Source organism: Hordeum vulgare, chromosome 7H (genome assembly GCF_904849725.1).
Source record: "Hordeum vulgare subsp. vulgare chromosome 7H, MorexV3_pseudomolecules_assembly, whole genome shotgun sequence".
Taxonomy (NCBI): domain Eukaryota; kingdom Viridiplantae; phylum Streptophyta; class Magnoliopsida; order Poales; family Poaceae; genus Hordeum; species Hordeum vulgare.
Window position 1 is genome coordinate 78,792,171 of NC_058524.1, and position 21,114 is coordinate 78,813,284.

Consider the following 21,114-nt stretch of genomic DNA (forward strand, 5'->3'; position numbering starts at 1 on the left):
TGACAACCCCTTCATAGCGTTGGGTGCAAGCTCTTTGTGTTTGTGCAGGTACTTCTGACAATCCTTCACTGGATCGATACCTTGGTTCTCAAAACTGAGGGAAATACTTACCGCCGCTGTGCTACATCACCCTTTCCGTTTCGAGGGAACACCAACGCAAGGCTCCAAGGCCACGGGGGAATCCTTTGCATATTTTCCAAGGAAGTCCTAAAAGGCGTAGTCGTAGCAGAAGGATTCCTGGTGCCGTTGTTGAGGAGTAAATGGTCTCCCGTCAGCACGCTTGTTTCTGGCGCCGTTGGAAGGTCTTTTGTTGCAGTAGCAGGGGCCACCCACCCCGGGAGGACACATAGGCCTAAAAGGTGGCACAAAAGCCCCTGGTGGGCCGGGCGGCCAGCCCCTATGGGCCTATGCGCCCAAAGTGAGGAGGGGGAGAGGAATCCGAATAGGAGAAGGACTCCTCCTAGCGCCTCTGCACCCAATAAGGCGACGGCGCCACCCCTTCCCCTTCCTCCTATATATATTGGATAGGAAAGAGGCTGCCGCACCCGAAAAGGTCATGGCGCGGAGCCGCACCCAATTAGGTCATGGCGCAACTTTCTCTCCCTCCTCTAGTTCGTTCCACCTCTAGATTGATTCGGTAGCGCATGGCGCAGCCCTGCTGGATCAGCTCCACCAACACCACCGTCATGCCGTCGTGTTGACAGAAAACTCATCTACCTCTCCACCCTCGCTTGATGGATAAATGAAGTGGAGATCGTCATCGAGCTGTATGTGTGCTGAACATGGAGGTGTCATCCATTCGACACTAGATCGAAACAGATCGTGATGGGATCGCGGGACGGATCGTGGTTGCATCGCGAAGACATTCGACTACATCAACCGCGTTATATACGCTTCCGTTTAACGATATACAAGGGTATATAGATGCACTCTCCCCTCATAGATGTTGATCTCCATAGATTGATCTTGGTGAGCGTAGGATATTTTTTTTGTTTCTCATGCGACATTCCCCAACACGTTCCCCAATAGACGGCGTCGTCGCAGCATCGGCTCGCAACCTGTTGATGGCTTTCACAACACTGGCTTGCAGCACGACGACATCGTCGAATCATCGCCGGAGCAGCCTAATTCGCTGTTGCAGCACCGTCCTACCAGTTGAGTCGTCGTCGCAGCACTGACTCACAATATGTCCGCGTCATCGCATCATCGCAGGAGGCCGGAGCAGCCCGAGCCATCGCTCACAGTAGTTGAGCCGTCATCGCCGAGATGTCGTCGCAGCACGACAGCGCCGTCGCAGGATCATCGGAGCTCGCAGCAGCCCGAGCCATTGCTTACAGCAGTTGGGCCACCGCTATCGAGATGTCGTCACACCATCATCAGAGCTCGATGCAGCCCGAGCTGTCGCTCGCAGCAGTTGAGCCGCCGACGTCGAGATGTCGTCGCGGCATCACCGAAGCCCGGAGCAGCCCGAGTTGTCGCTCGCGGCAGTTGAGCCGTCGTCGCAGGACGACGCCACCATTACAACATCACCAGAGTAGTCCGAGATCCTGTCATAGCCTCCCAGTGGCGCTCCGCAGCAGCCGACCCCCTCCCCCCTCACAGCAACCAAACCACCTTGCAGCACTTGAAAAAGAGAGCTCATAAAGACCAGCCATGGTTGGTGAAATTCCCACGGGGTGCAAGAGATGAGTGAGATGGGAGATGGGAAGATGTCGACGATTTGACCACGAAGGTTAAGGACGTGTGGCTGAAAAACATCACACGGTGGTGAGGGGCAAAATTGACAAATTTTGATCCAGGAGGCAAAGTATTTCACAAACTGAACTATGTTTGAAAAAATTTCACCTAGCTGACCCTTTTGTGTGGCACCTGACTACATTGTGTGACGTCCTTGTCTTAGGCGCCACACAGTGTAGTGTGGCACCTATGCCTTAGGCGCCACACTAGGTCTCAAGCGTCACACAACGTAGCGTCGGACGCCACACAGTGTAGTGTGGCGTCTAAGACAAAGACGTCACATAAAAGGGTCAGCTGGGTGAAAAAATTTCAAACGTAGTTTAGTTTGTGAATTAATTTGGTTTTTAGGTTAAATTTGTCAATTTTACCGTGGTGAGATCCTTGGGACACGTGTCAGCAAGAGGAGACGGCTGTGCAAATAAGCGTGTGCATCCGCATGAAAACAAGCAGTTTCCACGAATTATTAGCCGCACGGAAACTGGAGTAGACAGCATACACGTGTGCTTCCAGCCATCCACGTCATTCTAGCTCGAACCACCTTGCTTGACTTGTTTGCTATCCTCTTCCGTTATCAACCCAATCTTGTTCCTGCTTCAGCCTCTAGCACAAGCACACTGTATCACCGTGAACCACCAGCAAAATGGCAGCTGCTCGCCTGTAAAGTGCAGACGTGCAGTGTGCGCGCAGCAACGGCGGTAGCCGGAACAACAAACCCGTGTGTCCGGCGCGCGGCCGCGCACGCACCTCACCAACGGCAAGGCGAGGGCCGACCAGCTCGCCCCACCCCGCTCGACGCGATCCGCGCCACCAGCTCGAATACTAAATTTCGAAATTGTTCAGTTTAAATGGTCCGTCCCCTGGTTCTTCTCCTTCACTTGTCCTGCACCAACACCGCGCTCCAGGTCACGAGCTCGACCTCACGGAGCGCGCCCGCCGCCGGAATGGCTTCCAGCGCCGCCCCCGACGTGGTTGAGACCGAGCTCTTGCCGTTCATCCGCGTGTACAAGAGTGGCCGCGTCGAGCGCCTCCTCGGCACCGACACCGTGCCGGCGTCCTTCGACGCGTCCACGGGCGTGGCGTCCAAGGACGTCGTCATCGACCCGGCCACCGGCGTCTCCGTCCGCCTCTACCTTCCGCCAGCGGCTGCAGCATCCGGGGGCAAGAAGCTGCCCGTCCTCGTGTACTTCCACGGCGGCGGGTTCATGATCGAGTCGGCGGCCTCCCCGACGTATCACCGCTACCTGAACGCGCTCGCCGCCCGCGCGGGCGCCCTCGCGGTGTCCGTCGAGTACCGCCGCGCGCCGGAGCACCCGCTCCCCGCGGCGTACGACGACTCGTGGGCGGCCCTCGCGTGGGCGGTCGCCGGCTCCGCCCCGGGAGGCCCGGAGCCGTGGCTCGCGGCGCACGGGGACGCGTCCCGCGTGTTCCTCGCCGGCGACAGCGCGGGCGCCAACATCGCGCACAACGTGGCCCTGCGCGCCGCCGCCGAGGGGCTCCCGCGCCCGTGCGCGGCCGTCGTCGGCGTGCTGCTGGTGCACCCGTACTTCTGGGACCCGACCAACGCCATGGCGCCGGAGCTGGAGGTGAGGATCCGCCGCGAGTGGCGGTTCATGTGCGCGCGCCCAGACGCCGAGGTGGGCGACCCGAGGATCTGCCCGACGTGCCCCGAGGCGGCGCCGCGGCTCGCGGCGCTGCCGTGCAGGAGGGCGATGGTGGCCGTGGCGGGCGACGACTTCCTGGCGGTGAAGGGGCGGGCGTACCATGCGGCGCTGCTCGCGAGCGGGTGGCGCGGGGAGGCCGAGCTGGTGGACACGCCGGGGCAGGACCACGTGTTCCATCTCCTGCAACCGGGGACTGAGGCGGCCGCCGGGATGTTGGACCGCGTCGCGGATTTCATTTCTCGTGCTTGACCTCACCTGCTCCCCGTTGAAGTGGAATTGTGGTCGGTTCCTGTCGTCGTGCGTCAGGGCGAGTAATAAATGGGCAGCAATCTCCGCCGGGCGTCAGTCCAACTATTGGTGGACTGGTCGAGCTCGAGCCGTAGATTTGCCTCATGAGCCATGAAATCCCGTTGTTTCCAACCTCCTATCTTCACGGGAAAGGGAAAAGGCCCGCCTAGCACAAGCCGACGTCTCAACACGCCCCGACCGCCTCGCCTCGCCTCCTCATCGCTGGTCACCCTCACCGTCGATCGTCGCCTTCGTCGCCCTCACCTATGTCGCCTTCGTGCGTTTCTAACCTCTGTGGATGCAGCAACGTGCTTTCATGGTTGCAACCCTTGTAAAAAACAATACGGTTGGAACAAAACAGAACGATAAATGTAGCAAATTTGTATAATGGTTTTAATATTTTTCCATCATGGTTGCAACTCGTCCATGTCAACGGTTGTAGCAAAAAAAACAATACGCTTGTAACAAAACAGAATGACGGATGTACATAGGAGCAATCACGCATACCAAGAGAAGCTTCACTACATGTTCGATGGACAAAATTACCCTCGTACGCATGGATGGGATGAACCAGCGTTGTAAATGTTGCATGCAGGCTCACTTCCCCTCTCTCCTTGATTTTGAGTTTTGCATGTGAGCTGGTGTAATAAATGCAAAGGGAGGTGAAGCGAAAGTGGAGGGACACTCTTGGAAAGAATCAATAAAAGATCTAACCGCCCAGAGCATTGCGGATTTTTTAAGAAAAAATATGCGTAGAGTAAAGAGGATCGGAGGATATAATGGTTGCATCATTTTTTCATCATGGTTGCAACTCCGGCTACAACTCCGACGAAGTTTGGTTGCAACTCTCGGGGACGTGGTTGTAACTTTTTTTATCAATGGTTGTAGTTTTTTTGGATGCTTGCAGCTTTTGTGATACGTGGTTGTAGCATTCGCAACATCATCCCTACAGATCCTTGTGCAGCAACCTCATCTGCCGGTCATGGGATCACCGCCCGCTATAGGTCACTTGAGAACGTCCCCGTCGTCGCCGCCGGCGGCCCTGTCGCCGCCCCTGTCGCCCGAAATGGAGCCGACTGGATGACATGCAAATGAACCGCTTGAAGCAATCGGTGGGCAGGTGAAAAAAAAGCAGTCCATGTGACGCTGCGGGCGTGTTTGGATCACACTAGATCGAACGGACCTTGCTAGTCCGGCGGGACGTTCCAGCCGGCGCTCCGGCTGAAAACGTTTCCCTTTCTAGATGTGTGATACTCCCTTCGTTGCATAATATAAAAGCGTCTTTTGCACTTAGAGCAAGTACAATAGTATAGCCAGCTGCTGGCTATAAGCCATTGCCATGTCATCTATAGCCCATCTTATAGCCAACATGTACAATAGTTCATTGCAAAAGTGTACTACTTCTTTATTATATGGTCCACCTTTCATACTCACAAAATGCCTAGGAGCACGTGTTAGAGCTGGCTCTTAGCTAAGAGCTTGCTTACCTTCTCTCTCCTCTTCTTTTTTCTCTAACTAAACAAAAATATATTAGTTTATTCCTTATAGCCAGCTCACTCAGCTCTATTGTACTTGCTCTTAGAATCGAATGTAGTATCTCATACTTTCTTTGTTTTTATTTATTTCGCATATTAGCCTCGGTCAAAATGAAGCGTTGTAAACTTTGACAAAGTTTATAAACAAAAGTATTAACATACATTAAAAAATCAGTACCATTACATTCATTATTGAATTTACTTTTATATAATATGAATTTGTTATGGTAAATATTTATATTCTTTTCAATAGCCGGCGAACGCCTCACAACACTTGATGCTTCCGCGAGCAACCCTCGCAACATGGGAAGCTTCCGGCAAGCAGCCTCGCAGCATCGATGCTCCCGCTGACGAGTGGCCTCACAGCACCGATGCTCCAGGCGGTGAGTGGCCTTGCAACACCGGATGCTTTCGATGAGCAGCGTCGCAACATCAGCTCACAGCACGACAGCGCCGCCGCAGCATCGGCCAGCACGGCAACGGTGGTGCAGCACCGCCTCACAGTAGGTCAGCGGTAATCGCAACATCGACATGAACCATGAAGCACGGCGTCGCTACAACACTGCATCGCATCATGCACTGGTCGTTGCAGCATCGGCGATGACATCGCAACACCGGCGTTGCTGCATCCCGCTTGCTGCTGACCTCCAGCAGCTCCACCTTATAGCACAGCTTCGCGAACATCTCGTGTGTGTGCGGAAGAAGAAAAAAAGAATAAGGAAATCATGCTATCAAACACACATAACTAGGAATAAACAAATAGGAAATCTTCCGACTAATTTAATCCATAAATAGATGACTAGGATGGCATTGACAGAATTAACTACATACTGATACTGATCTAAACGGGCACGTACTACGCAAACAGTAGACAAATCTACACATGATGCTAGTACTGCTAATACGGAAGTAATCAGGAGAGGGATAAGCGTGTTATACCCTCCAGTAGGCCATGCAGAGGCCCCCGCGGCGGTGGCAGCAGCAGCGGCGTCCTTGGCGGCCTTCTTGTCGGCCTCGGCCGTCTCGGCAACAGCACGGTCGGCGTCGGGGGACATGGAGATGACAGAGACGACGCGGACATAGAGGAAGTAGACGGACGGAGGCGAGCAGTCGCGTGATCGCTCCCCAAAAACCTAATCGCCCCTCTTCCCTGTAACACCCAAGATGCGACTCTATCCTTAATTTGGCGCAAGGGCCTTGTCAGGGATAGAAGCGCATCTCGTCATTTCGCAATAATGGATATCGTTACAAGTACATGTACTGAAAAGAAGAGATATATAGAATTGGCTTACACTCTCCACAAGCTACATCAGAGTCACATCAATACAATACATAATTATCACGAAGAAGAGAACGGTCCGTCTATAGACGAAAACAAACGAGAAAAGAAGAACGACGTCCATCCTTGCTATCCCACGCTGCGGGCCTGGAACCCATCCTAGATCGATGAAGAAGAAGAAGAAGAAGAAGCAACTCCAAATGAACAATCAACACGCTCACGTCAAATAACCTTTACCTGTACCTGCAACTGGTGTTATAGTAATCTGTGAGCCACAGGGGACTCGGCAATTTCATTTCCAAAGGTATCCAGACTAGCAAAGCTTAACGGGTGAGGTAAGGTTAAGTGGTGAGGCTGGAGAAAGCGACAAAGCATAATATGAGGTGGCTAACTTACGAGTACAAGAATAAAGAGGTGGATGATCTACGCATAACGGACGTGAACTAGTGATGATCAAATGAATGATCCTGAACACATACTTACGTCAGACATAACCCCACCGTGTCCTCGATCGGAGAAGGAACTCACGAAAGAGACAATCACGATTACGCACATGGTTGGCATGTTTAATTTAAGTTGTCTAGAACCAGTGTTAAACAAAGTTTCCTCGTTGCCACTTAACCGCGGGCACGGCTTTCCGAAAGATTTAACCCTGCAGGGGTGCTCCAACCAATCCATCACAAATTACCACAAGCCGCATAGAAATCCTCGATCACGAAGCTCGCGATCTCGTCAGACTCCTTAGTGGAAAACCTCAGCTCTGAGATTACCCAAAGCATCACCGGAATCCCGATGCACAAGACATTCGTCAAAGGTAAAACTAATCCAGCAAGGCCGCCCGATGTGCCGACAATCCCGATAGGAGTCGTGTATCTCGTTCTCAGGACACGACGGATGAGCGATGGTTACCACGCCAGACGCCGAGTTGCCCCGGGTAGCGTTAGTAAGCTGCTCTGTTTTGGACCAGCACCATCAGCACTGGCCCTCCCTGTATTATGTAAAATTACTCCTCGGGTTCATGACGCCCTACGCTTTCAGTATTAACAAAATTATTATGTTGGGCAAATATAGTACCAATGTTGGGCCTTGCCATACCAACTTTAATCTAAAACGAATTATCAAGGGGGTCCCCATAACAACCACAATCGTGTTAGGAACGCTCAATAATGGAACATAACACCGGTAACCAAAAACTAAGGCAGCAAAGGTGGAACAAAACACTAGGCTAGAAAGGCCAAGCCTTCCACCTTTTACCAAGTATATAGGTGCATTAATTTAAATAGCATTTAATATGGTGATATAACAAGGAACCCATGTTGTCACATGGAAGCAACTGCACCTGCAACTAGCAACGCTAACACAAGGTTAAGCAAGCGGTAACATAGACAATCAGTGGTTTGCTAGGTGGTGAACAAGTTGAAGGTTTTCATGGCAATGTTGGGAGGCTGATATTTAACATGTGGTAGGCAACGAGACATAATCGTTAGAAACGGTAATACTAGCATGGCAATGATAGTAATTGTATCTGGGGAAATGGTCATCTTGCCTGAGATCCCGCTCGGCAGAAGAGTGACTCCGTGAAGCAGACGAACCGATGTAGTCGAACGACCCTCACAATCTGACACGCTTGCGGAACTCTATCGAGACGAAGGAAACCGGAAACAAGCATCAACACACGATATTCAGCACGGCATATGCACGACAAGATGCAATCCACATATGATGCATGATCAGATGAATACATGCAAGTCACGGCATGGCAATTCACACAAACAGACACTACACATTAAGTGAAGTTCGATATGCAACGAGTTGCATATTGACGAAACTCCACATACGGATTATTTAGTTCTATCCCGATTAGGTACACGGCGATACTAAATGTTATTAATCATGGCAAGAGGTGAAGCGTAATTAAACTACCTATCTAGGCATTTTAAATGAGGTCGGAAATGACATATAGCATCTCCGGGATGACCTCATACGTTAAATTACAATTCTGTCCAGATCTGAACTAACACGTTTAAATGTTTGTTAAACAGCAAAACAAATAGGTTCACGTGATTCTACGCGTCGTTACAAGCAATTTACACGTAGAGAACATCTCCAACGGAGCTACGGTTCAACAACTACGAGCTAAACAAGAAATCACTACAAACTGCCAAAATCAGCCACATAGCATTTCCTACAGCCCACAACTACGAGCTACTCAAATCCAATATGCTCAACCAAGGCATGAGACGATAGAGGGCAAGAAGCACTACAACATACAACTAACAACACCTAGCATGGAAGCATGGATCACTAGGAAAAGAAGTCACAAAATGGCTTCTCACACACAGTTTCAGACTTAGTGAAAATAACAGTTTATGAAACTGCAGTTTTTGATCTGAAGGCATATTAACAGCAGCAAAACCATAAGCTTCAAGACTCCAAATGGCATGAAAATTCACAGCATTCTAGAGAATCCTAAAGTCTACAACTAACTCCATTGCATCAACCTCAAAAGAGCTATAGATCACCAGATAAAATCATGACAAGACAACAACAAAATATAACAAATCTCAGACTTGAAATATTTCAGCACCTCCAAATCAGCACTATTTTCTAGCAACTTTAGAGCAAGCAAACCACACCTAAATATGGATTTCTATTGCGACCAAAATTACCAGGGGCTAGGCTAAACATCCAAGAGCAACTCTCTAGTTGACAACTTAATCATATCAAGCACGGAATAAATCCCACGAAAAAAACAAAAGGGCAACATAGCAAAATATCACGCGAACTAACTTGCTCAAAAGCTAAAACTAAATGCACAGTTAAATTCTATGGATTTTTCTACCCCGAAAACATATATAACATGAGGGGTTGCAACATAAAATCAACGCCGCACGTATATGCGGGAATATGTCCTAAGCGCGAAATAATAAACTAGCTACGGAATCCTACGTACAAAAATACCAACGACTACTCTAAAATACATGGCAAAAGGGTTCCTAAAACATGAGCATTTTATCTACAGAGTTCGAGCAAGGAAAATAAATACGGGCAATTATCCAATTGAGACAGCATGCAAAACTAGGCATACGGCGGGTCAAACTACCTCACACAAGCATGCAAGTTGCAAAATCGTAATCTACGCGAAAATTTACACAAGATCCATATGTAGATCACCTCAATCCGACACTCGGTTAAGTTATTACGGGCATTTGAAAATCTATATATATCTTGAAAAAGAAATGAATCCTAAACCTAAAGAATCACTAACGGGCCGAAACTTATAGCGCAAGATAGCAAAACCCACACGGGGCGGAACATACGCGAGGCGCTCACCTGAGGACCTTGGGCCGGTCCGGTCGCGGCGCTAGCTTGGGCCACGAGGCCTCGCAGGCCGAGGCAACCACACGCGAGGCACGGTGTTGGGCCACGCGGGCCGCGCGGGAGGAGGCCTAGGGGCGGGCGACGAGGGCTTCATCCCTTCGTCCCGTCGCTCTGCTCCCGAGCTCGTCAGGGCGGCGGCGGCAGTTCAAGGCGGGCAGCAGGCGTGGCGGGGGTGAGGCACCGGCGGGGAGGTCCTCTCCCGGACCGGATTCGACCGACGGGGGGACGGCGGAGCACGCGGCGGTCGGCGGAGAGCTCGCGGGCGGAGGACGGCACGGGGAGTGGCGAGGCACAGCGGCGGCTGCTGGAGCGCTGCTGACGACGGCGAGGCAAGCCCGAGACGCAGGACCCGCGGGGGTGGCTGCCTACCGGCGACGAGGGGCTCGCGGCGGGGTCGAGGCATCTCCTCATGAGGAGGGGCTCTCCCTCGGGCGCGGGCGCGCTGGAGCACTACGGGCGGCGGCGATTGATAAGTCTCAAACGTATCTATAATCTTTTGATGGTTTCATGCTGTTATCTTGTCTTCTTTGGATGTTTTATGTACCTTTTGTATCTTTTTTGGGACTAACTTATTAATTCAGTGCCAAGTGTCAGTTCCTGTTTTTTCTGTGTTTGTGACTCTTTTCATATCTTATTTTGGAACGGAGTCCAAATGGAATAAAACCCCGAAATGATTTTTTCCCGAACGAAAGAAGATCAAGGGGCCTTTGGGCCAAGCCAGGTGGGCTCCAGGGAGCCCACAAACTCCTACTCCGCCACCAGGGGGAAGGCGGCGGTGTCAGGGCTTGTGGCCTCCCTAGCCGCCCCCTGACCTAGATCCTTGGCCTATATATTCCCAAAATATTTAGGAAAAAATTAGGGGAGCCTCGAAAATACTTTTCCGCCGCCGCAAGCTTCCGTTTCCGCGAGATCTCATCTGGAGACCCTTCCCGGCGCCCTGCCGGAGGGGACTTTGGAGTTGGAGGGCTTCTTCATCATCATCATCGCCCCTCCAATGACTTGTGAGTAGTTCACTTCAGACCTACGGGTCCGTACTTAGTAACTAGATGGCTTCTTCTCTCTCTTGGATCTTCAATACAAAGTTCTCCATGATCTTCATGGAGATCTATCCGATGTAATCTTCTTTGGCGGTGTGTTTGTCGAGATCCGATGAATTGTGGATTTGTGATCAGATTATCTATGATATATATTTGAGTCTTTGCTGATTTCTTATATGCATGATTTGATATCCTTGTAAGTCTCTCCGAGTCTTGGGTTTTGTTTGGCCAACTAGATCTATGATTCTTGCAATGGGAGAAGTGCTTGATTTTGGGTTCTACCATGTGGTGACCTTTCCCAGTGACAGTAGGGGCAGCAAGGCACACATCAAGTAGTTGCCATCAAGGGTAAAAAGATGGGGTTTTTATCATTGGTTTGAGATTATCGCTCTACATCATGTCATCTTGCTTAAGGCGTTACTCTGTTCTTATGGACTTAATACACTAGATGCATGCTGGGTAGCGATCGACGTGTGGAGTAATAGTAGTAGATGCAGAAAGTATCGGTCTACTTGTTTTGGACGTGATGCCTATAGATATAATCATTGCATAGATATCGTCACGACTTTGCGCGGTTCTATCAATTGCTCGACAGTAATTTGTTCACCCACCGTCTACTTGCTTTCATGAGAGAAGCCACTAGTAAACACTACGGCCCCCGGGTCTATTCACATCCATCGTTTACACCTCCGCTTTTACTTTGCTTTGTTACTTTGTTGCTTTCAGTTCTCACTTGGCAAACAATCTATAAGGGATTGACAACCCCTTCATAGCGTTGGGAGCAAGCTTTTGTGTTTGTGCAGGATCTTGAGATACTCCTCTACTGGATTGATACCTTGGTTCTCAAACTGAGGGAAATACTTACCACCGCTACGCTACATCACCCTTTCCACTTTGAGGGAACACCAACGCAAGGCTGCAAGGCCACGGGGGAAATCATTTGCATACTTGCCTAGGAAGTCCCTTAAGGCGTAGCCGCAGCAGAAGGATCAAGCCAAGTATTCTCCCGTCGATGTGCCTATTTCTGGCGCCATTGGAAGGTCTTTTGTTGAAGTAGCAACGGCCGGATGGTGCCGGAGGGCCTCGCACGGGCTGGAGCGGGCCGGCGATGGTGGGAGGAGAGAGAGGATGCGGCGGCTGGGTAGGTGGGTGCGGTTTTCGAGGCAGAGGGCTAGGGTTTCCTTTAGGGGTTGATTAGGGGTGTTTATATAGGGAAAGGGGGCTAGGGTTATCCGAATCCGGCCCCGTTTTCGCCCACGCGATCGGAATCGAACGAACTCAAACGCGGGGTAGGCTAAGTGACCGTGTAGAGTAGGCTAGACGGGAAGAGAGGGAAACGGTGCGCTGTGACAATGCGATTTTAAAACACTAGAAAACGTCCGACGATAGACCGAATACGGTGCCGCTACGGTCGATCGTTCGGGTACCAGACGGACTCCGATTGTGACGAAATTTGACAGGCGGCCTACCTATATTAAAATAAGACCGCACGTCAAATTTCAACCCAATCAGAGAAAGTTTTAAACACACTCTTAAAAACAGGCTTGAAGATGCCGCGGGCGCGTGCGTGTGTGGTCGGGCTCAGAACGGACAACGACGAGAACCAGCAACTAATAACGGATGCAAGTTTTGAAAACTGGCGGCAACGGGATGCCGATGCAATGCGGATGATGCGCATGATGCGATGATGATGCGACAAATAAAAATAATCACACGACAAAAACGGAATAGAAGGGGAATCTTCTGGAACATCGGTCTCGGGCTGTCACAACTCTCCTACACTACAAGAGGATCTCGACCCGAGATCCAAGAATGAAGGGGAAGAGGAAGAGAAAGCAAGAGGTAAAACTTAATCTCTTCTTTGACAAACGAGTGAAACCAACGATCCTTGAAGGTTGCAAAGAGATGAAGAATGATATGAGAAACAAGCAAGAATTCACGGAAAATTTCGGCAGCACTTCGGTAGGAAAAGGGTACAAAAATTCGATAAGATGGGAGAATTAAACAGGATTCATAACGAACAACTAAATAGAACAAGGGAACGCCATGATCTTGATAGAACAACATGATTGACCCAAAAGAGCAAGATCACAATGCCTCCGGAACAAGGGAATAAAACTAGATCATTGGGAACAAAGAAAGAATAAGAGAATGACAACTACTATCACAAGAATCTTGAAGAACTCGTGAGAATGGATTGAAACCTTGATGAACCACCATGACGGACCTCCGTATGCAAATGAATGATGCAAAGATATGAAGGTAGAAAAGAATAAGATTATGACCTTGCCAAGATTTAGATGAAGCCTCACAAAGAGATACTTAAAAGAACTTGGAACTCCAGAAAAGAAAGATAAGCACATGGGATAAGCATTGATATGATGAGCCAGTCCGGAAGAAGAATTCAAAATACTATGAACAAGAATAAGAACTGTTAAGCTTATCCTTCATCAAGTTTAATTGATGACAAGCAACGGATTTAGCGTACCACTTAATCTTCTTGAAAGAAACTTGAAGAGAGAGAGATAGATATGCACCACATGAAGCATAATTGACGGAAGCACCGGTGAGAACTCACAATTTAATGGAAATACCAAGAGTTAATGGGGATACATGAGAATAACGAGATCATGAGCCACCTAAGAGAAACTTGAACAAGGCGCCGGAATAACCGAGAGACGAACGAAGAGGCAACAATTGAGAAGATTTTTAGAACGAAAGCTGAAAGCTGAGAACGAAGAATCTTCTGAAATGATGGCCTTCAGAGGATCGAGAATGAAACAATTCAGAAATGCACCGGATAGCAAGAAAGGGATTACTCATAATTGACAACAATTAAGATGATGGCACAAAACTGAAATGACGAACCTCCAAGAGAATGGACCAAGATTTGATAGAAACACACCTTCTGTCTTCAAAGCTGAAATGACGAGGAGAACACCACCAAGAATTACTGAGACACTCCGAAATAATGAAGAATGAAAGGTTGAGCCAAATATGAGATTTAATTCCAATAGATCTTGGAGAAGGGATATGACTGATGAAATTCATACTTACGTCATAGTTGAAAAGAATTAAAGATCTCCGGAAAGATTACAAGAGCTATATAAGATCCTGGGAAGAACCTGTGGGTTATGGGCCCACTCAATGAAACCATCGTAGAAAAGATTGCTCAGAAAGAGAGATCTTGCACCGGTATAAAGAAAGCTTGATGTGGTTAGCACCTCGAAACAATTGAAAGAATTGAAAACAAGAAACTTCTGAGATAACTTGAACGCTCCGAATAGAACAGAGATGGAAGAAAAACAAGAGAGACTTGAATAGAATTTCTAACATGGGAAAGAATTTAAAAGATGAAAGATATGATGACACGGATAAATGAATTGAATTCACCGGAAAAGATAACAAGAATGAATAAAAATGAACACGAAGCTCCTAAGAATCTTTACAAGGAATCACCGGATAAGAGAGAAAAGAGCAGATAGCGGAAGCAACAATGAAATGAGATGCACTTGGATGAAATCCAATCACTGAAGAAAAGGGCGGGAGGGTGGGGAAAAACAAAGACAACTTGGGACAGATGAGACAAACTCCGGAAAGACACGAGAGATTGATCTTGCAAAATTGGAGAGGATAGAATTGACTGAAGAGAAGCACACCGTTGAAAAGTATTGACAAGACAACTCTGGTTGACAAGAATTTACAAGAGAATTGATTAAGCAAAGGATTAGCACTCTTATAAAAATATGAGAACACCACTTAGGAAAGATCTGAAATCACCACTTGACATCGAAGCAACACGAATTACCATATTCCAACAAAACAAAGGGTGAGGCTTACAAATTAGCCAGAACAAACTCATGAGAGAGATTTCGTCCGATATTTTCGTGGACAGGATCACACGGGCTCGATCCTTATAGTAGCCATCCTGTGCAAGGCATTGCACATGACATACAAAGCGTCCCCGAGTCGTAACAAGCTACAAGGACTCTTTAAGACACAATGAGAACCGTTGTAAGCCGACCGTGAACAAATGAATCAACTATATGTCGAACCCCAACCTAACATCATGCAGTTGTTGGAAGATTGTCCTATAAGTAACTACTTGAATTCCCACCTAAGAACTCCCGAAATTTCTGGTCATGCAATCTGGTCCATGGATACAAGGAGTAATATATCACTCAACTCCTATACTAATGTTGGGGAACGTCGCATGGGAAACAAAAAATTTCCGACGCGCACGAAGACCTATCATGGTGATGTCCATCTACGAGAGGGGATTTCCGATCTACGTACCCTTGTAGATCGCACAGCAGAAGCGTTAGTGAACGCGGTTGATGTAGTGGAACGTCCTCACGTCCCTCGATCCGCCCCGCGAATCGTCCCACGAACCGTCCCGCGATCCGTCCCACGATCCGCTCTGATCTAGTGCCGAACGGACGACACCTCCGCGTTCAGCACACGTACAGCTAGACGATGATCTCGGCCTTCTTGATCCAGCAAGAGAGACAGAGAGGTAGATGAGTTCTCCGGCAGCGTGACGGCGCTCCGGAGGTTGGTGGTGATCTAATCTCAGTAGGGCTCCGCCCGAGCTCCGCAGAAACGCGATCTAGAGGAAAAACCGTGGAGGTATGTGGTCGGGCTGCCGTGGCAAAAGTTGTCTCAAATCAGCCCTAAAACCCCACTATATATAGGAGGGAGGGAGGGGAGGAGGCAGCCTCAAAACCTAAAGGTTTGGCCGAAATTGGAGGTGGAGGAGTCCTACTCCAATCCTACTTGGAGTAGGATTCCACCTTCCCACTTGGAAACTCTTTCCACCTTGTGTTTTTTCCTTCTCAAACCTTATGGGCCTTAGTGGGAACTTATTCCAGCCCACTAGGGGCTGGTTTATCTCTTCCCATAGCCCATGAGACCCCTTGGGACGTGACACCCCTCCTAATGGTCCCCGGCACCCCTCCCAGCACTCCCAGTACACTACCGATGAGCCCGAAACCTTTCCGGTAATGCACGAAAACCTTCCGGTAACCAAATGAGGTCATCCTATATATGAATCTTCGTTTCCGGACCATTCCGGAAACCCTCGTGACGTCCGTGATCTCATCCGGGACTCCGAACAACATTCGGTAACCAACCATATAACTCAAATACGCATAAAACAACGTCGAACCTTAAGTGTGCAGACCATGCGGGTTCAAGAACTATGTAGACATGACCCGAGAGACTCCTCGGTCAATATCCAATAGCGGGACCTAGATGCCCATATTGGATCCTACATATTCTACGAAGATCTTATCGTTTGAACCTCAGTGCCAAGGATTCATATAATCCCGTATGCCATTCCCTTTGTCCTTCGGTATGTTACTTCCCTGAGATTTGATCGTCAGTATCCGCATACCTATTTCAATCTCGTTTATCGGCAAGTCTCTTTACTCGTTCCGTAATACAAGATCCCGCAACTTACACTAAGTCACATTGCTTGCAAGGCTTGTGTGTGATGTTGTATTACCGAGTGGGCCTCGAGATACCTCTTCGTCATACGGAGTGACAAATCCCAGTCTCGATCCATACTAACTCAACGAACACCTTCGGAGATACCTGTAGAGCATCTTTATAGTCACCCAGTTACGTTGCAACGTTTGATACACACAAAACATTCCTCCGGTGTCAGTGAGTTATATGATCTCATGGTCATAGGAATAAATACTTGACACGCGGAAAACAGTAGCAACAAAATGACACGATCAACATGCTACGTCTATTAGTTTGGGTCTAGTCCATCACATGATTCTCCTAATGATGTGATCCCGTTATCAAATGACAACACTTGCCTATGGTCAGGAAACCTTGACCATCTTTGATCAAGAGCTAGTCAACTAGAGGCTTACTAGGGATAGTGTTTTGTCTATGTATCCACACATGCACTGTGTTTCCAATCAATACAATTATAGCATGGATAATAAACGATTATCATGAACAAAGAAATATAATAATAACTAATTTATTATTGCCTCTAGGGCATATTTCCAACAGTCTCCCACTTGCACTAGAGTCAATAATCTAGTTCACATCACCATGTGATTCCAACGAATCCAACACCCATATAGTTATGGGGTCTGATCACGTCTTGCTCGTGAGAGAGGTTTTAGTCAACGGTTCTGAAACTTTCAGATCCGTGTGTTGTTTACAAATCTTTATGTCATCTTATAGATGCTGCTACTATGTGCTATTCGGAAATACTCCAAATATCTACTCTACTATACGAATCCGTTTCACTACTCATAGTTATTCAGATTAGTGTCAAAGCTTGCATCGACGTAACCCTTTACGACGAACTTTTTAACCACCTCCGTAATCGAGAAAAATTCCTTAGTCCATCAGTTACTAAGGATAAATTTTGACCGCTGCTAGTGATCCAATCATGGATCACTCTCTATACCTCTCAACAGACTTTGAGTCAAGGCACACATCAGGTGCGGTACCCAGCATGGCATACTTCAGATTCTACGGCCAAGGCATAGAAGACGACCTTCGTCTATTCTCTTTATTTTTCCGGGGTCGGGTTTTGAGTCTTACTCAAATTCACACCTCACAACGCAACCAAGAACTCCTTCGTTGCTGATCTATTTTGAACTCCATCGAAAACTTGTCAAGGCATGCATCTTGTTGAAACTTCTATTAAGCGCCTTCGATCTATCTCCATAGATATTTGATGCTCAATGTTCAAGTAGCGCAATCCAGGTATTCCTTTGAAAACTCCTTTCAAACAACCTTGTATGCTTTACAGAAATTCTACATTACTTCTGATCCACAATATGTCAACCACATATACTTATCAGAAATTCTATAGTGCTCCCACTCACTTCTTTGGAAATACAAGTTTCTCATAAACTTTGTACAAACCCAAAATCTTTGATCATCTCATCAAAGTGTATATTCCAACTCCGAGATGCTTGCACTAGTCCATTGAAGGATCGCTGGAGCTTGCATACTTGCTAGTATCTTTAGGATCGCCAAAACCTCCTGGTTGTATCACATACAATGTTTGCTCAAGGAAACCGTCGAGGAAACAATGTTTTGACATCCTATGTGCAATATTTCATAAATAATGCAGCAACTACTAACATAATTCTAACAGACTTTTAGCATCGCTACGAGTGAGAAAGTCACATCATAGTCAACTGTTTGATCTTGTCGGAAACATCTTTGTGACAAGTCGAGCTTTTCTTAATAGTGACTTATCACCATCATCGTCTGTATTCCTTTTAAAGATCCATCTTTACTCAATAGTCCTATGACCATCAAGTAGTTCTTCCAAAATCTACACTTTGTTTTCATACATGGATCCTCTCTTGGATTTCATGGCTTCCAGCCATTTGTCGGAATCCGGGCCCACCATTGCTTTCTCCATAACTCGTAGGTTCACTGTTGCTCAACAACATGACCTCGAAGACAGGGTTACCGTACCACTCTGCAGTAGTACGCAACCTTGTCAACCTACGAGGCTTGTAGTAACTTGATCCGATGGTCGATGATCACCATCATCAGCTTTCACTTCAATTGGTGAAGGCGCCACAGGAACAACTTCCTGCGCCCTGCTACACACTGGTTGAAGTGATGGTTCAATAACCTCATCAAGTTCTACCACCCTCCCACTCAATTCTTTCGAGAGAAACCTCTCCTCGAGAAAGGATCCGTTTCTAGAAACAAACACTTTGCTTTCGGATCTGAGATAGGAGATGTACCCAACTGTTTTGGATATCCTATGAAGATGCATTTATCCGCTTTGGGTTTGAGCTTATCAGACAGAAACTTTTTCACATAAGTGTCGAAGCCCCAAACTTTCAAGAAACGACAGTTTAGATTTCTCTAAACCTCAGTCTATACTGTGTCATCTCAACGGAAATACGCGGTGCCCTATTTAAAGTGAATGCGGTTGTTTCTAATGCATAACCCATAAACGATAGTGGTAATTCGATAAGAGACATCATAGCATGCACCATATCAAATAGTGCGTGGCTATGACGTTCAGACACATCATCACACTATGATGTTCCAGGTGGCATGAACTGCGAAGCAATTTCCACATTGTCTTAACTGCGTACCAAAACTCGTAACTCTGATATTCATTTCTATGATCATATCGTAGACAGTTTATCCTCTTGTTACAACGAACTTCACTCCGAAACAGAATTGAACTTTTCAATATTTCAGACTTGTGATTCATTAAGTAAATACTCTTGTATCTACTTAAATCGTCATTGAAGTAAGAACATAATGATATCCACTGCGTGCCTCAGCACCCATTAGACTGCATACATCAAAATGTATCACTTCCAACAAGTTACTATCTTGTTTCATCTCAATGAAAACAAGGCCTTGCTCATGTGGTATGATTTGCATGTCACTAATAATTCAAAATCAAGTGAGTATAAAGATCCATCAGCATGGAGCCTCTTCATGCAATTTATACCAACATGATTCAAGCGGCAGTGCCACAAGGAAGTGGTACTATCATCATTACCTCGTATCTTTTGGCACCAATATCATGGACATGTGTAACACTACGATCGAGATTCAATAAACCATTGAAGGTGATTATTCAAGCAAATAGAGTAACCATTATTCTCTTTAAATGAATAATCGTATTGCAATAAACATGATCCAATCATGTTCATGCTTAACGCAAGCACCAAATAACAATTATTTAGGTTTAACACCAATCCCGATGGCAGAGGGAGCGTGCGACGTTTGATCATATCAACCTTGGAAACACTTCCAACACGTATCGTCACCTCGCCTTTAGCTAGTCTCCGTTTATGTCGTAGCTTTCATTTCGTGTTACTAATCACTTAGCAACCGAACCGGTATCCAATACCCTCGTGCTACTAGGAGTACTAGTAAAGTACACATCAACATCATGTATATCAAATATACTTCTTTCGACTTTTGCCAGCCTTCTTTATCTACCAAGTATCTAGAGTTGCTCCGCCTCAGTGACCGTTCCCCTCACAACATAAGCACTTAGTCCCGGGCTTGGGGTTTAATCTGGGGTCTCTTCATTAGTGCAGCAACTGCTTTGCCGTTTCACGAAGTATCCCTTCTAGACCTTGCCTTTCTCGAAACTTAGTGGTTTTACTAACCATCAACTATTGATGCTCCTTCTTGATTTGTACTTTTGCAGTGTCAAACATCGTGAATCGCTCAAGGATCATTGTATCTATCCTTGATATGTTATAGTTCATCATGAAGCTCTCACAGCTTGGTGGCAGTGACTTTGGAGAACCATCACTATCTTATCTGGAAGATCAACTCCCACTTGATTCAAGCGATTGTCGTACTCAGATAATCCGAGCACACGCTCAACGATTGAGCTTTTCTCCTTTACTTCGTGGACAAAGAATCTTGTCGGAGGTCTCATACCTCTTAACAAGGGCACAAGCATGAAATCACACTTTCATCTCTTTAGAACATCTCTTATGTTCCGTGACGTTTCAAAACGTCTTCGGAGCCTTGCTTCTAAGCCAGTAAGTATTTTGTACTGAACTATCGTGTAGTCATCAGAAACGTGTATGTCGGATGTTCACAACATCTACAGACGACGCTCGAGGTGCAGCACACCGAGTGGTGCATTAAGGACATAAGCCTTCTGCGCAGCAACGAGGACCATCCTCGGTTTTACAGACTCAGTCTGCAAAGTTTGCTACTATCAAATTTCAACTAAATTTTCTCTAGGAACATATAGAAACAATAGAGCTATAGCGCAAGCTACATCGTAATTCGCAAAGACCATTAGACTATGTTCATGACAATTAGTTCAATTAATCATATTACTTAAGAACTCCCACTCAAAAAGTACATCTCTCTAGTCATTTGAGTGGTACATGATCCAAATCCACTATCTCAAGTCCGATCATCACGTGAGTCGAGAATAGTTTCAGTGGTAAGCATCTCTATGCTAATCATATCAACTATACGATTCATGCTCGACCTTTCGGTGTCATGTGTTCCGAGGCCATGTCTGCACATGTTAGGCTCGTCAAGCTTAACCCGAGTGTTCCGCGTGTGCAACTGTTTTGCACCCGTTGTATGTGAACGTTGAGTCTATCACACCCGATCATCACGTGGTGTCTCGAAATGAAGAACTGTCGCAACGGTGCACGGTCGGGGAGAACAAAATTTCGTCTTGAAATTTTAGT

At 47.2% G+C, this 21,114-nt stretch overlaps 1 protein-coding gene across 1 annotated transcript; it reads left to right on the forward strand.

The window, feature by feature from the left end:
• The first annotated feature begins 2,166 nt into the window (after positions 1 to 2,166).
• Positions 2,167 to 3,752, forward strand: LOC123410602 (tuliposide A-converting enzyme 1, chloroplastic-like). The gene has a single exon (XM_045103543.1). It carries the CDS (start codon positions 2,583 to 2,585, stop codon positions 3,645 to 3,647), a length of 1,065 nt encoding a protein of 354 aa, XP_044959478.1. The 5' UTR covers positions 2,167 to 2,582; the 3' UTR covers positions 3,648 to 3,752.
• The last annotated feature ends 17,362 nt before the right edge of the window (positions 3,753 to 21,114 follow it).